At 40.6% G+C, this 13,111-nt stretch overlaps 1 protein-coding gene across 2 annotated transcripts; it reads left to right on the top strand.

The window, feature by feature from the left end:
• Positions 1 to 2,045: 2,045 nt before the first annotated feature.
• Positions 2,046 to 12,271, top strand: sppl2 (signal peptide peptidase-like 2). 2 transcript variants are annotated; one of them, XR_011644798.1, is made up of 15 exons: positions 2,046 to 2,164; positions 3,708 to 3,824; positions 3,959 to 4,141; positions 4,844 to 4,933; positions 5,173 to 5,312; positions 6,622 to 6,764; positions 8,101 to 8,197; positions 8,355 to 8,471; positions 8,615 to 8,696; positions 8,808 to 8,882; positions 8,977 to 9,039; positions 9,130 to 9,229; positions 9,316 to 9,393; positions 9,808 to 10,072; positions 10,703 to 10,792. XR_011644798.1 is itself a non-coding variant. In XM_034104660.2 (15 exons), the coding sequence occupies exons 1-15, from the start codon at positions 2,117 to 2,119 to the stop codon at positions 10,853 to 10,855; spliced, it is 1,647 nt and encodes a 548-aa protein (XP_033960551.1). In that variant the 5' UTR covers positions 2,046 to 2,116; the 3' UTR covers positions 10,856 to 12,271. The 2 variants fall into 2 exon arrangements, 1 of the variants encoding a protein (XP_033960551.1); XM_034104660.2 differs by having other exon boundaries at positions 9,808 to 9,968; positions 10,703 to 12,271.
• Positions 12,272 to 13,111: the final 840 nt, after the last annotated feature.

The following is a 13,111-nucleotide window of genomic DNA, read 5'->3' as shown; positions in this document are numbered from 1 at the left end:
TGTTATTTATTGAGCTTTAAAACAAATGAATAACGACTCTATATAATAATAATATAAGAATAAAACACGGAGGACGGAGATCTCTTTTTCTCCCCCTCTTCTCCCTGCTGCAGCCCAGCAGCTGATCTCAAAGCACGCTCCCCTCTCCTGCAGGGGGGCGTGATGCAGTTCACAGAATCAGCCCACTGCAAAAACAGCGCTGGAAAGAGCAAATAGAGTGAAATGAGGCATGGCTCAAATGCAGGATCTGTTTGGTATTTTGAAAGAAAAACTATTTATATACTTTATATAGGTATGGCCCTACAATATATTGTTGAAATATAGCATGATATGTCCCCTTTAAGGTATTATTAAGGTATGGTTAATGTTGCTCTCAAAGTGCACCAGATTGATGCTTTTAACTTCAATATTTAAAAAAATATATTTTTGGTCCACCCCCCACTTGTAAAAAAAAAATTGCACTTTACCCCTGCACCCCCCCCCCCCCCTCTAAAGATATACTAACTATGGATGGCATTAATTTGGCCTCCAGTGAGACTGTAAGGAACCTTGGTGTTATATTTGATCATGATTTATCCTTTAACGCCCACATAAAATCAATTTCAAGGACCGCCTACTTCCATCTACGTAACATTGCAAAAATCAGGCATATCTTGCCTCAAAACGATGCAGAGAAACTAGTCCATGCATTTGTTACTTCTAGGCTGGATTATTGTAACTCTTTATTATCAGGGAGTACCAAGAAGTCAGTCAAGTCGCTTCAGCTGATTCAAAATGCTGCAGCTCGTGTACTAACCAGAGTTAGGAAAAGGGACCACATTACTCCTGTTCTGGCTGCCTTACACTGGCTCCCTATAGAACACAGGATAGAATTTAAAATTCTTCTTCTCGCCTACAAAGCCCTTAATGGGCAGGCGCCATCTTACCTTAAATAACTCATTATACCCTACTGTCCTACTAGGGCATTGCGTTCCAAGAATGCAGGGTTGTTGGTTGTTCCTAGAATCTCTAAAAGTACAATGGGAGCCAGAGCCTTTTCTTATCAAGCTCCACATTTGTGGAATCAGCTTCCAGTTTGTGTTCGGGCAGGAGACACCCTATCCGTTTTTAAGAGTGCGCTTAAGACCTTCCTTTTTGATAAAGTTTAGGGCTGATTAGATTCAGCCCCTAGTTTTTTTGATATAGGCTTAGTTTGTCGGGGGACATCTTACTTCTTCCTTCTCTCTGTCTATACCTGTGTACTCTCATGTTCCGATTAACCCAGCTTCCCCAAATGTCTTTCTTTTTGGTGTCTATATACGCTGGGATCCGGAGTCATGGATGATCCTGCGGTCCTGTGTCCTGGATCGCGAGCGTTGGATCTTGAGTCGTGGCTGCGGTCCTGGATCATCGGTCCTGGATGGATATCCTCGTGGATTCATCTTCCTATTATACACACATGCATTTCCAAACATTTGTACTACCTATGTTGCAAATGTATTATCTTTTCAATTTACACACGGCATCTATTGCACGTCTGTCCGTCCTGGGAGAGGGATCCCTCCTCTGTTGCTCTCCCTGAGGTTTCTCCCATTTTCCCCTTTAAACTGGGTTTTCTTCGGAAGTTTTTCCTTGTACGATGTGAGGGTCTAAGGACAGAGGGTGTCGTATTGTCATACTGATATTCTGTACACACTGTGAAGACCACTGAGACAAATGTAACATTTGTGATATTGGGCTATATAAATAAACATTGATTGATGATTGATGATTGATTGATTGATGATTGATTGATTGATTGATTGATTGATTGATTGATTGATTGATTGATTGATTGATTGATTGATTGATTGATTCAAAGTAGATGGGCAGATGGGCAGATTGAAGCTGTCGACGCTGTAGTTTGGACTGGCCTATTTATATTTCCACTTTTCTGTTCTTTTTGACTGACTTTGACTTCAACCAATCAGGGACGTGTTCACTCGTTTCTGACGGTGACAGCCAATAAAAAAACTCCAAAAATAAAAATGGGCGTGGCTTGGAACAGCTGGTGGGGGTTAGTGCAAGGCGCTTTGAGTGTAGCGGACTAGCGGTTCGTTGGGTGGTTGATGGGGGAAACAACAACAAGCTACGCATCATGAGGGTCCCTGAAACACTGCTTTGGGCCGCTTTTCTCATACATAAGGTGAGAGAGACAGAGGGTATTTCTTCATAAACTGTTTCTCTGCACGTTTACATTGCATTGTCAGACATGGCTGGCAAAAACAGCCGAGTTTTCGGGATGTATTAGCTGCGATGCTATGCCTGTTAGCTTGCGGAGATCACCGAGGGCCCTGGAAACAGGCACATCTTTCACACTTTGAGGCAAAATTAACCAAGCAGGATTATGTATGATTCACTGCTTCATGTTTAACCACTAGAGTTTTCAGTATCGATTAGCCCGACATTAGGAACATGTTAGCCATTAACTCACATCTTACTACAGTGTCACATCTCTGGTAACGCGTCTGAGCATCTGGGCTGGATGGTAAAACAAATTCTCAGCCGATTATAATGCCATTATAATGTCATCAAACCAACTGTACTCTAAAGTATTACCAAGTGTTTTATTCTTCTCTTGTCTAAGACATTTGACATCATCTTTGTTATAATAAAACAAGTACTAAGTAGACTAAAACCACAAAGACACATATAAATCTTATGATCCAAACTCTACTTATGTAGAAGTATAAGCATCACAATATACAAAACGTGCAATATGTAAAGAGTACTCATGAGGAATAGCCCATTTCAACTATTATAACTAGTGATGCATTCATACTGTGTGTTTTGAAGGAGGGGCTAATCTCAAACACTGCCAAGTGTTTTTTTCTACAATACATCAAATGTTGGCAAATAAAGGGTGGAGTAAACATTACAACATGTGATTTCAAAAGGTATTGGAGTAGTAGTATAACGTGGCATTAATACTCAAGTGTACTTGAGTAAATGTTCTTAGTTACATTCCACCATTGTACAAATCCTAATGACCTTCGACAATTACAACATCTTACAATTTGACATAATGCACTTTGCCAATTTCCCACTGAGTTTAACACATGATAATTAGACAGAGCACATATCTGTTCAACTCACGAATGGCCCTTTTTTATTCGCTCTGTTTTATCTCAAGATTTTCAGCAAAAGCATACTTATATGTACTCCGCATTGTTCATGGGGATCGAAGTTAATATCTTTATAGGTGAAATTCAGACGTCTGACAGCTAAGCGCCAATTAGAAAACAGTATTTGGCAATCAGCCAATCAAATTGCAGCAGGGCAACAGGCAATCAGCCACACCTGGCATTCTTCTTCAGCTTCCATTGTCACAGCTTTGGGCATGCGCATTGTTTAATTATATAGTTAATTAGAAGTGAGTGGGCTACCTATTTTACTCAAATTACCCTTCAACTCCAAATGTATATATTATGGCTAGTATTATAAAAAAAAACTGCAATACATAAAAAACAAACTCAAATTCAAAGTGTCAACTTTAACATTCTTCATTGTATAGAAAATACAAATAAACATGATACATTTACAGCAATGGTTTTGAATGTAACCTTGTTACAGAACAGCAACGACAGTTCACATGTGTGTGGAAATAATGTTCAAGTCTATGTTCTATACAAAAAATCAATTTATAAATGTTTGATGGACGTGAAGTGATGTTGTTGTCATGTTGACAGGTGGTGGGAGAGTACGGCATGGCCCATTTCAGTGACATGGGCAAGAGCAAAGGGAAGGATTACTGCATATTCTTCAACTCTCAGTGGGCCCGCCTACCTCAGGACCTCAACAAGGCAGTAAGTCACGAGCAAGCAACAAGACGTGTCTGCAGTGCCTATTCATAAAGACACTTTGTGACCTTTTATTTATGGTAAGAGTTGACCCCTAACAGAATGCGCTTAACGTTGCACCCTTTGTGTGTGTCTTAAAGTCTCGTCTTCCGATCTATGACCTGACTTCATCGGTCCTGTGCTCGCCCTCTGACGTCCCAGAGGGAGGATTCCCAAATCGCATCCCCATGGTGATGAGAGGAAACTGCACTTTCTATGAAAAGGTCAGACTGGCCCAGATTAACGGAGCCAGGGGCCTGCTCATCGTCAGCAAGGACAGACTGGTAAACATGCTTATTACTCTAAAAAGTCCACCTGTCTCTGATATATACCCCTGTGCCTTATTTTGGAACATTAATAAAAACAAATATAAGAGATCATTTTGAAAGTTGAGAACATTTCATTTTTGCATAGTAACATTTACTTTTGAGTGAAACAGCTGTAACACCAACACTGACATTTGATTGACTGCTACCAAACCCTATTTCCCTTTTCTTTTCACAACGAGGAAACGAGTATTAAAAGAGGTGTAAATCACTCCAAGCCTAGCCATGCCGAGAGCTGTAGCTATGCAACTGCGAGCTAGTTAATTGTCCCGATATGAAACACAGGCATTGTAGCTGCAGTGAGAGAATAGGTAAAGATATTACTTCATTGATGCAACTTTCAAATGGGTTGTCAGTTTGGTTATTTCCGTCTTCTACTGCAACAATTTTAAAACAATCTTCTACATTTTGGAGTTGCAACAATATCTTTCAAATGTACAAACATATGTGCAACTCAAAGCACAATTTAAAAAAAATCAACAAAATAGATTGACAACTGTTCGATTTGTATCCCCCTAAATAATGTCGCATGGTGTTCCACTGAAAAGGAAGGAACTTTGCCTCTAAATCTTAAAGATGTAGCTTATTACATTGTGCATCAAGAGAACATTGCATTTGGCACTTCGGAACACAGAAATGTGTTTTTGTTTTTAATTACAGACACCCCCAGCAGGAAACAGGACTCAGTATGAAGAGATTGACATTCCTGTAGCGCTGCTCAGCTACACTGATATGCTGGAGATTATCAAGGTGAGGGGCCATTCAACTGGAGACTAACAAACCTGAGTGCTCAACTGTGTCCGTGTTTTTCTCTTCCCCAGCAAGGTCAACTCACCATAAACATTTTAGAGTCCGACTCTGGAGAGACAGGAAAGTGGATCTCTGCCAAATGCTAAATAATGCATGTTTGATGAGAATCTATTAAGGAGGATTTTGTTGTGTAGAGCTTAAAAAAAGCCTCGACTAAATGTTGTTTCTAACTGCTGCAGAAATTTGGTGAAGAAAGACAGGTCGCCATGTACGCTCCCAGTGAGCCGGTGCTGGACTACAACATGGTGATCATCTTTCTGATGGCGGTGGGAACCGTTGCTATTGGAGGATACTGGGCCGGCAGCAGAGACACCAAGAAGTGAGTGAAACGATGGAGGAAACTGAACGATATTACTCATTTTGAATGCTTTAGTGGGTTACAATGTATACTGTGGTTTTATATTTTAAGAATAGAGGGTACCCCCTTTGTTGGTTGGAACTTTTTAAATCCAAACAGGAAACTAGACAAAAAAGGTAGAAGATGATGCTGGTTGTTCTTTCCGTTACATTGCATCATCACAGGATGCAGTTTCCTTCTTCCTGTACACACACTAGGGCTGCTCAATTAATCGTATTTTAATCGCAATTACGATTTTGGCTTGCAATGATTATGAAAACAACATAATCGAAATAAAACGATTATTTATTTTTGTATTGGTTTTTCAGTTGAATTATACTCAAAGTTCAGGGTAATTGTTTTTTTCAATAAATGGATGTTTTCAAAGTAAATGGATAATCGTTTTTAATAATCGTGATATCAATTATTGACCCAAATAATCGAGATTATGATTTTTTCCATAATCGAGCAGCCCTAACACATACAGCTCTTTTAATACAGACTGCTAAATATAAATCAAAGTGAAGTTACCAGGGGGGTCGTCTCCAGGGAAAATGAGTCCCAGTTCTCTTGGCAGAGAACTACGAGCATACGATTGCTCAGTCTTCTCTCTTAAGAGTAAAGTGTGTGTTCAGTCTGCTCCTCCCCCAAAGCACAGCGTTGTTTACTTGAGGCTGTACGGGTGACTAATGGCTCGAGCCAATGCGAGTCAGTTCTTCCTGACCGAGTTGGCAGGGTAACTCAGGCCACAGTCTGACGCACAGCACCTCGGGCAAGAAAACAGTTTGGAGTATAAGTGTGTGTGTTGAACTAAGGAAGGAAGTAGCCCAGGCAGCCACGTGATGGTAAATATTATCTGTGCATGAGGAGGTGATCATCCTGGCTGCTTTGGAAAGTCCCAAGCATCAGTAAATACTGTTTACAACTAAGAGCAAGCTATCTGTGCTGCGCTAGTCAAGTTATACTCAACTTCACCAGCCCCCAAAAAAGGAGCCATTGTTTCCGCGCCACACTATTTAATCAGCGCCCGTGGGATTTTTTGTATTTTATGTAAATAAGGTGCATGAAAAAAGTCAAAATAGTGTGATAGTCTTTCAGGCTGTGCAAAGTCAGTGAACTATCCGACTTATCTGTTTATTGTCAATTGTTTTCCAGTTATAGTATTAGTTAGACTTGAGTATCCCTGCCATACCCTATTTTGTTTAATTAGCTGGAACCTCTCGAGTTATGAGCGTCCGAAACAAGAACCTCAGGCCAGCACGCCTCTCTGAAATTGGGTTCTTTCCTGCAGACGATACATGAAGCACAAGAGGGACGACGGAGCGGAGAAGCAGGACGAGGAGACGGTCGACGTCACCCCCATCATGATCTGTGTGTTCGTGGTCATGTGTTGCAGCATGCTGGTGCTACTCTACTTTTTCTACGACAGCCTGGGTACGACAAATACACTCAAACATCAATGATGATATAACTCAACATGCTGGTCCATACTAGGGCTGAGCGATATATCGTGTCATGGCGATAACCGCGATATGCGCATGCGCGATATTCACATCGCAGGGACGTGCGATTTTATTTAAAACATTTTTTTTTTTTTTTAGGACGTGCGATATTAAGTAGGTGAATTAACTCAAACACGTCATGTTACAATTATTTTGCTGCTTGCTACAAAAGGAAAACTTGCGCGGATCTCATGTCAGGGGTACTTGAGTGAGTGACATGCAGGCTCTGCATGCACAGCAAACCACCAATCACAATCATTCTTGATCAGATCACAGCAGGCCCCGCCCCGCTAGTTTGCAGACCATCAAAACACCGGTGAAAAATGAGCGAGGCACAGGAGGACAATACCGGCGAGAATGAAGATTTACTTCCAAAAAGAAAAAGAAATCTGCCATCTGGAACTATTTTGGATACAAAAAGGTTCTTCTCTTCTTCATTCACAGATGAACCCCCTTATTTGAGGGTAAGCTACATGCATCATCATGACTTAAGGTATGATGAGTCAACCAGTTAAGATCCAGACGTCCGTGACTATCCTTCATCCGGTTAAATATAGTAAAAAAAAACGTAATATATATATCACTGGGGAAAAAATATATCGCAATGTCAGTTTGTTTCAATATCGTGCAGCCCTAGTCCATACTCACTTTTTGTTAAACAAAACATTTTTCGGTCAGATCCACTTCCATGAGACTCAATTGATTTATTGCCGTGTTTCCTGCTTCCCTCATTGAGGTCGGGCATGAGTCAATAATGCATGAAACAGGATGTGAAGAATGTCGTGGTCGACAATGTTTTACAAATAATCGTAACTCCAGTTCCACTTAATAGCCTTTTCTAATTTTAAACCACATCTCGCAGGCTTGTGTTGTTAATTATGACATCAGTGTAACATCTTATAGCTGATTTCATACGCACACAAATGGCTATTATTGTTCTTTTATTATAATTCCAAGTTGGATAAATTGATCTCTTTGAAACAATAGAAAACCTCTCCCTATGAGTTGTTTAAATCATGTTGGGTTTGAGCAAAAATTGGTTAATAATTCCTCCATTTAGTTCAAACCATAGATTCCTCCTCATTGAAAGACTGGCTGTGCAGTAAACGAGTAAATGATCCAGTTTACATTTTAACTCCAGTACATTATATACTGGACACACAGCGGTGAAACTGATGCACCTATTGGACTAGATTAAACAACCCATAGAAGTGTACATATCACGTGTAACAATCTCCTCCTGCCTCCCCGGTTTCCTCACCCCCCAGCTATTTGGGTGATAGCCATCTTCTGTCTGGCCTCCTCTGTGGGCCTGCACAGCTGCCTGTGGCCTTTTGTCCGGAGAATCCCTTTCTGCAAGTGCAGGTGAGACAAAGAAGTCATGTATAATTTACACACAGACATTTAGAAGCTTTGTCTACACAGGTGACATTATCTTAAAAACCCTTTACACTGTTGATGTACATCTTAGATATGGATTTGTAAATATGTTCATTGATGTGTGGACTGCTTCCCGCTGCAGGGTCCCAGAGAACAACCTGCCATACCTGCACAAGCGGCCGCAGATCCGCATGCTGCTGCTCACGGCCTTCTGCATGGCTGTCAGCATCACCTGGATGGTGTTTCGCAATGAAGACCAGTAAGTGCAAAGATACGTGGATACAAATGATGTATTCTCGCTGTTGGTCTCAGTGTAAAAATGGCATGACTCTGAAGTGTGTGTGCATGTTGGAGGTGCATTACATGAGGGTCTGCTGGCTGACTCAGTCTCGTGTCCTCCAGGTGGGCGTGGGTGTTACAGGACGCCCTGGGGATCGCCTTCTGTCTCTACATGCTCAAAACAGTCAGACTCCCCACATTTAAGGTGAGTCAGCTCTCTCATACACATCAAATATTGTTTTTAACATTTTCATTGGGTTTGTTTGTTGCGTATGTTAGTTGTAATCTCACCTGACCTTACTTTCTGTCTCTGCAGGCTTGCACCTTATTACTGTCGGTTCTTTTTATCTACGATGTTTTCTTCGTCTTTATTACACCCTTCTTTACAAAGGTATGACAAGGCGGTTTTAATTCAAGGCTATTCAAATGTCTACAGTCTGTGTTACTGTGCGTCACTCACGTTACCCACGGCCTGTCCTCCACAGAGCGGGGAGAGTATTATGGTGGAGGTAGCGACTGGTCCCTCCGACTCCTCGCATCATGAAAAGGTGCGCTCGTTTTGAATTAACGCGACTCCTTTGCTTCTCTCAGCTCAGAGGAAAAGTAAATGCTAATAAACAAATGTTTGTTTCCTCCAGCTCCCCATGGTGCTCAAAGTGCCGAGGTTGAACTTCTCTCCTCTGGCTCTGTGTGACCGGCCCTTCTCCCTCCTGGGCTTTGGGGATATCTTAGTACCAGGTCATTAAAAAGGAACTCAAACTGATTAAAAGTGGTTGAATATTGTAGTTTATATTGATCTGTTAATCTCTCGGTTTTCTTCTCAGGTCTGCTGGTGGTTTACTGTCACAGATTTGACATTTTAACACAATCCTCCCGTATCTACTTTGTGGCCTGTACTATCGGTACGTACATAAATAAGTATTATAAGGGTTGTGAAGATGAAATGGTATGGTTGTGTTGGGTTTTGATTCTGCAGGACCAGCCGAGAGAGACTATCTGTAGCTGACATTACAAGAGCCCATTTAATGTACTGTCCCTCCCCAAGTTGAACAATAGGTTGCTGGAAACATGATTCCATATATCAGATTAGCAAAGACACTTTTTAATGTCCCCTATGTTCTTACTTAATTCATATTTCACTTTGAGCTGATAAAATGTCTGACCAGTGCCACTAATGTCAATCACTCCAAAGACACTGAAGACCTAATTCAGATCAGAATGGGGCTTTGGAGTGAAATCTGCTTTAACTCAAGTGTTGTGTGGATTAAAATAAAAATAAAATGTTGACCTTGTGTCTGCCTTCTCTCCGGTTGTAGCGTACGGCGTGGGCCTGCTGATCACCTTTGTGGCGCTGGCCGTGATGCAGATGGGTCAGCCGGCCTTGCTCTACCTGGTGCCTTGCACTCTGCTCACCAGCCTCAGTGTGGCGCTGTGGCGCAAGGAGTTGCCCCAGTTCTGGACTGGAAGTGGATTTGTGGTGAATACCAGTTTGATATGACCGCCTACTGCCGAAGAACAAAAAAACATCAACACAAAAAAAAATCTTAAGTTAAAAACATGCAGAGTAAAGTAGAATCTTAAGTTGAGTAACCCCTTTTTAATAATACCATCCGTGCTTCTCTCTGTTTTACTGTCCCCTCCCTCCCATCGCTGCTCCTTGCCCTTTATTTTACTGTGGGTGTGCTGTAGTCTGCTGCTGAGGGCTCAGCTGTCTGTGAATGTCACTGCAGGTACTCCATCTGGGCTTGCTTCTCTACCATTAAAACATCTTCATGTTGCTTAAGGTTCCCTTTCTGTGGTTTTTCCCTTTAGAGTAGATGTGTTTTTATTTTCTGCGTACACACATCAGGGATTAGCTTTCAGATTAAGCAAATATTGGTGGTGCTCGGTGATTTAGAAAAGCTTTCTAAAACAATACGCATGTTTTTGTATGTGGGATTTTCTTTGATATGCTTCCACTTTTCTTTGTGCATATCTGGGACTTGTTATCTCTGCGTACAGGAATACCTCTGATGACATTAAGGCTCCTTTAACTGGGTGTAATACGGTTGTGATGAAAAGCCTTACATCTACCCGTGTACACTGGGATGACTGCATATTCTTTTGTTTGTCTTATCTACGGCCTTTTCTGTCTTCTGTTACCATTACATTTAGTTTTCTGCTCCACACCATTCAGCCATCTTATATAGACACTGTTTTTGTCCCCTGCAGCCTGCCATAGCGCTCGCACCGATCAACTGTACACAATCTGCAGCACTGCCGACTGAGGATCATTTGAATAAACCGGAGCCACAAACCACAGAAGAAGATGATGAAGACTCACCCCAATTACCGCCTCAGGAAACAAGAAGGGAACAAATCTAACTGAAAGGACTTCTAGTACGGCATTTTACATTTCACTTCATATTTAATTTGTGTTTTTTTTTATTGTGTCTCAGTTAATGGACATTTCAAGTTCAGACATTTATTTGCACTCGGTGCGAACAGCGATGGGATCTCTGCTTTCTGAAGTCTCAGAAAAAAGACCAAAAAAACCACCCATTTAGTCTGTACCTCCTTTTTAAAAAAGGGAATAAAAGCCAAATCTGGAAGCTCCACAAGCTGTTACACTAAAGACTTTCATGAGTCTTTGAGCTAAGGCTTTAGGCCGAACATCTTCAGGCTCCAGCTTCTTAATGTTGAGGATTTTAAGGCTTTACTGTTTATACATACAAGTAAACTGGGTATCTTTGAACTGCTATTTGAAGGAAACAAAGTCATTGCAGGCTTGAAATCATACTAAGCATTTTATATTTTCTGACATTTAAAAAAGGCAATTCAATTGGATAAATGGCTCAATAATATAAATAATCTTTAGTTGCTATCCTTAGGTATACAGATCAGCTGTGACAGATTAGCATGTTTATCGCTGACTTGTGTAAAACTCTCCGATGTGGTAGGACCTTTAAAAGATCACGGTAGGCTCGAATGCATTTTTTTCAAAAAAGCACAAACAAGTTAGTGTCCCTTATCCTTTCATTACAAACCAAGGTTTCACAATAGAAAGCAGTGATGTTTTAAAATGGGGAGCTAAGGTTAACTGAGCCAAAGCTATTAGAGGTTGTTTTTGTTAATTTGTTTTTGCTATGCTTTTTGTTTTGCATGCTATGGTTTTGTTTTTACCCTTCATAAAAAACCACTGTATAATCTTAAGTGTAGACTGTATTGGTGCTGCAACAGTTAAAATGTCAACCATTGCTTTTCTGTTCCCCCTAGTAGTCATCCATGTTGTCTTAAAAGAGTTGGTTTGGCCTTATTGAGTCTGTCGGGAGGTAAAGAGGAATGTGTCGAGTGTAAAAGTTGCTTTATGAAATCGAAATGATGTGCTGCAGTTTGACGTACGAGTTGTAAAAAGCATTTGCACAATATTTTTTTTTTAATTCATGGGATGAGTGAAGCTGTTGCCTCATGTCTGTATATGTTTATGTATTCTCAAAGGGTGAACCCAAGGTGTCAATATATCCAATACTCATCATAATTTAGTTTTGGAAGTCAGAGGTGACATCACTCTGTACACGAGTATAAATGTATTTCTTATCCATTTACGAGGCCTATTAAACAAGTTCAACATTCCTGTAAAGACGTTGAGGGAAGAAGTACAAATAATTTGGTCAGATGTGATATTAGTTGTCTGGATGTGTTTTCCAGGACATCAGATTATTTATTCACCAACAGTTTGTTGTCACCAAGTGGTTTTTAAAGCCTCTGAGGAATACATATAAAGATACATTGTATTTGGAATTTGGTTATTTATTGCACAATATTAGTGGGTTTTTTTCAGATTTTGAGGTATGTATTTTACTCACAGTACACATGAATATACCACGCATACACTGATACTGGGAGTTGGTTTTATGTTTCTGCTATACCATAATCTTTTTGTTTTTCACATGCTTTCTAATGTAGTAAATTTAAATAACATGTTGAAAATGTATCGAATGTTATTTAACCAAACTATTCAGCTCGGGAGTAATTTTACTAACTACAGTCCGGATGTTTTAATGTGTGGAAGTGAAACGGTACTCAAGGTAACACCCTTCCCCAACCATGTATTTTGTGTGTATATGATACGATACTTCATCCTACCTAAAGCCAACTACTGTTAAATATATTATATTATATAAAAACTAAAAATGAAACTAAACTTATTCAAAAACAATTGTAATATTGGTTGTGATTTGCTTCTATCAGCCAGCATAGATGAATGTGGATGGATTTGTGTTACATTGAAATACTTCCACTGGATAACAGGAAATGAATGTGGAAAGTTAAAGGTCACATGTCATGGTCCTTTCTACTGATCATACCATTGTTGAGGGATATTACAATAGAAAAATACTGTGCAATTTTCCAAACTCACATTGTTTCGCATACAGCATCTCTAAACTACGTGTATTCACTCTCTCCACTAAACGGCTCGTTGGAGCTCTTGCCCCCCTCCCTGTGAGCCCAGTGTGCTCCGATTGACCAATCCACAGACTTCCTCACACACACGCAGCTCAGCTGATGTCTCCTCCGGGCTGCTGCTGCTAACAGACAGTTGCGATTGCGGCGAAATTCTCTCTGCAGAGCAGACCCATT

This window comes from Pseudochaenichthys georgianus, chromosome 17 (genome assembly GCF_902827115.2).
Source record: "Pseudochaenichthys georgianus chromosome 17, fPseGeo1.2, whole genome shotgun sequence".
In the NCBI taxonomy this organism is placed as follows: domain Eukaryota; kingdom Metazoa; phylum Chordata; class Actinopteri; order Perciformes; family Channichthyidae; genus Pseudochaenichthys; species Pseudochaenichthys georgianus.
Note: the sequence above shows the minus strand (reverse complement) of the source record. Positions and strands in the feature narration are given on the sequence as shown.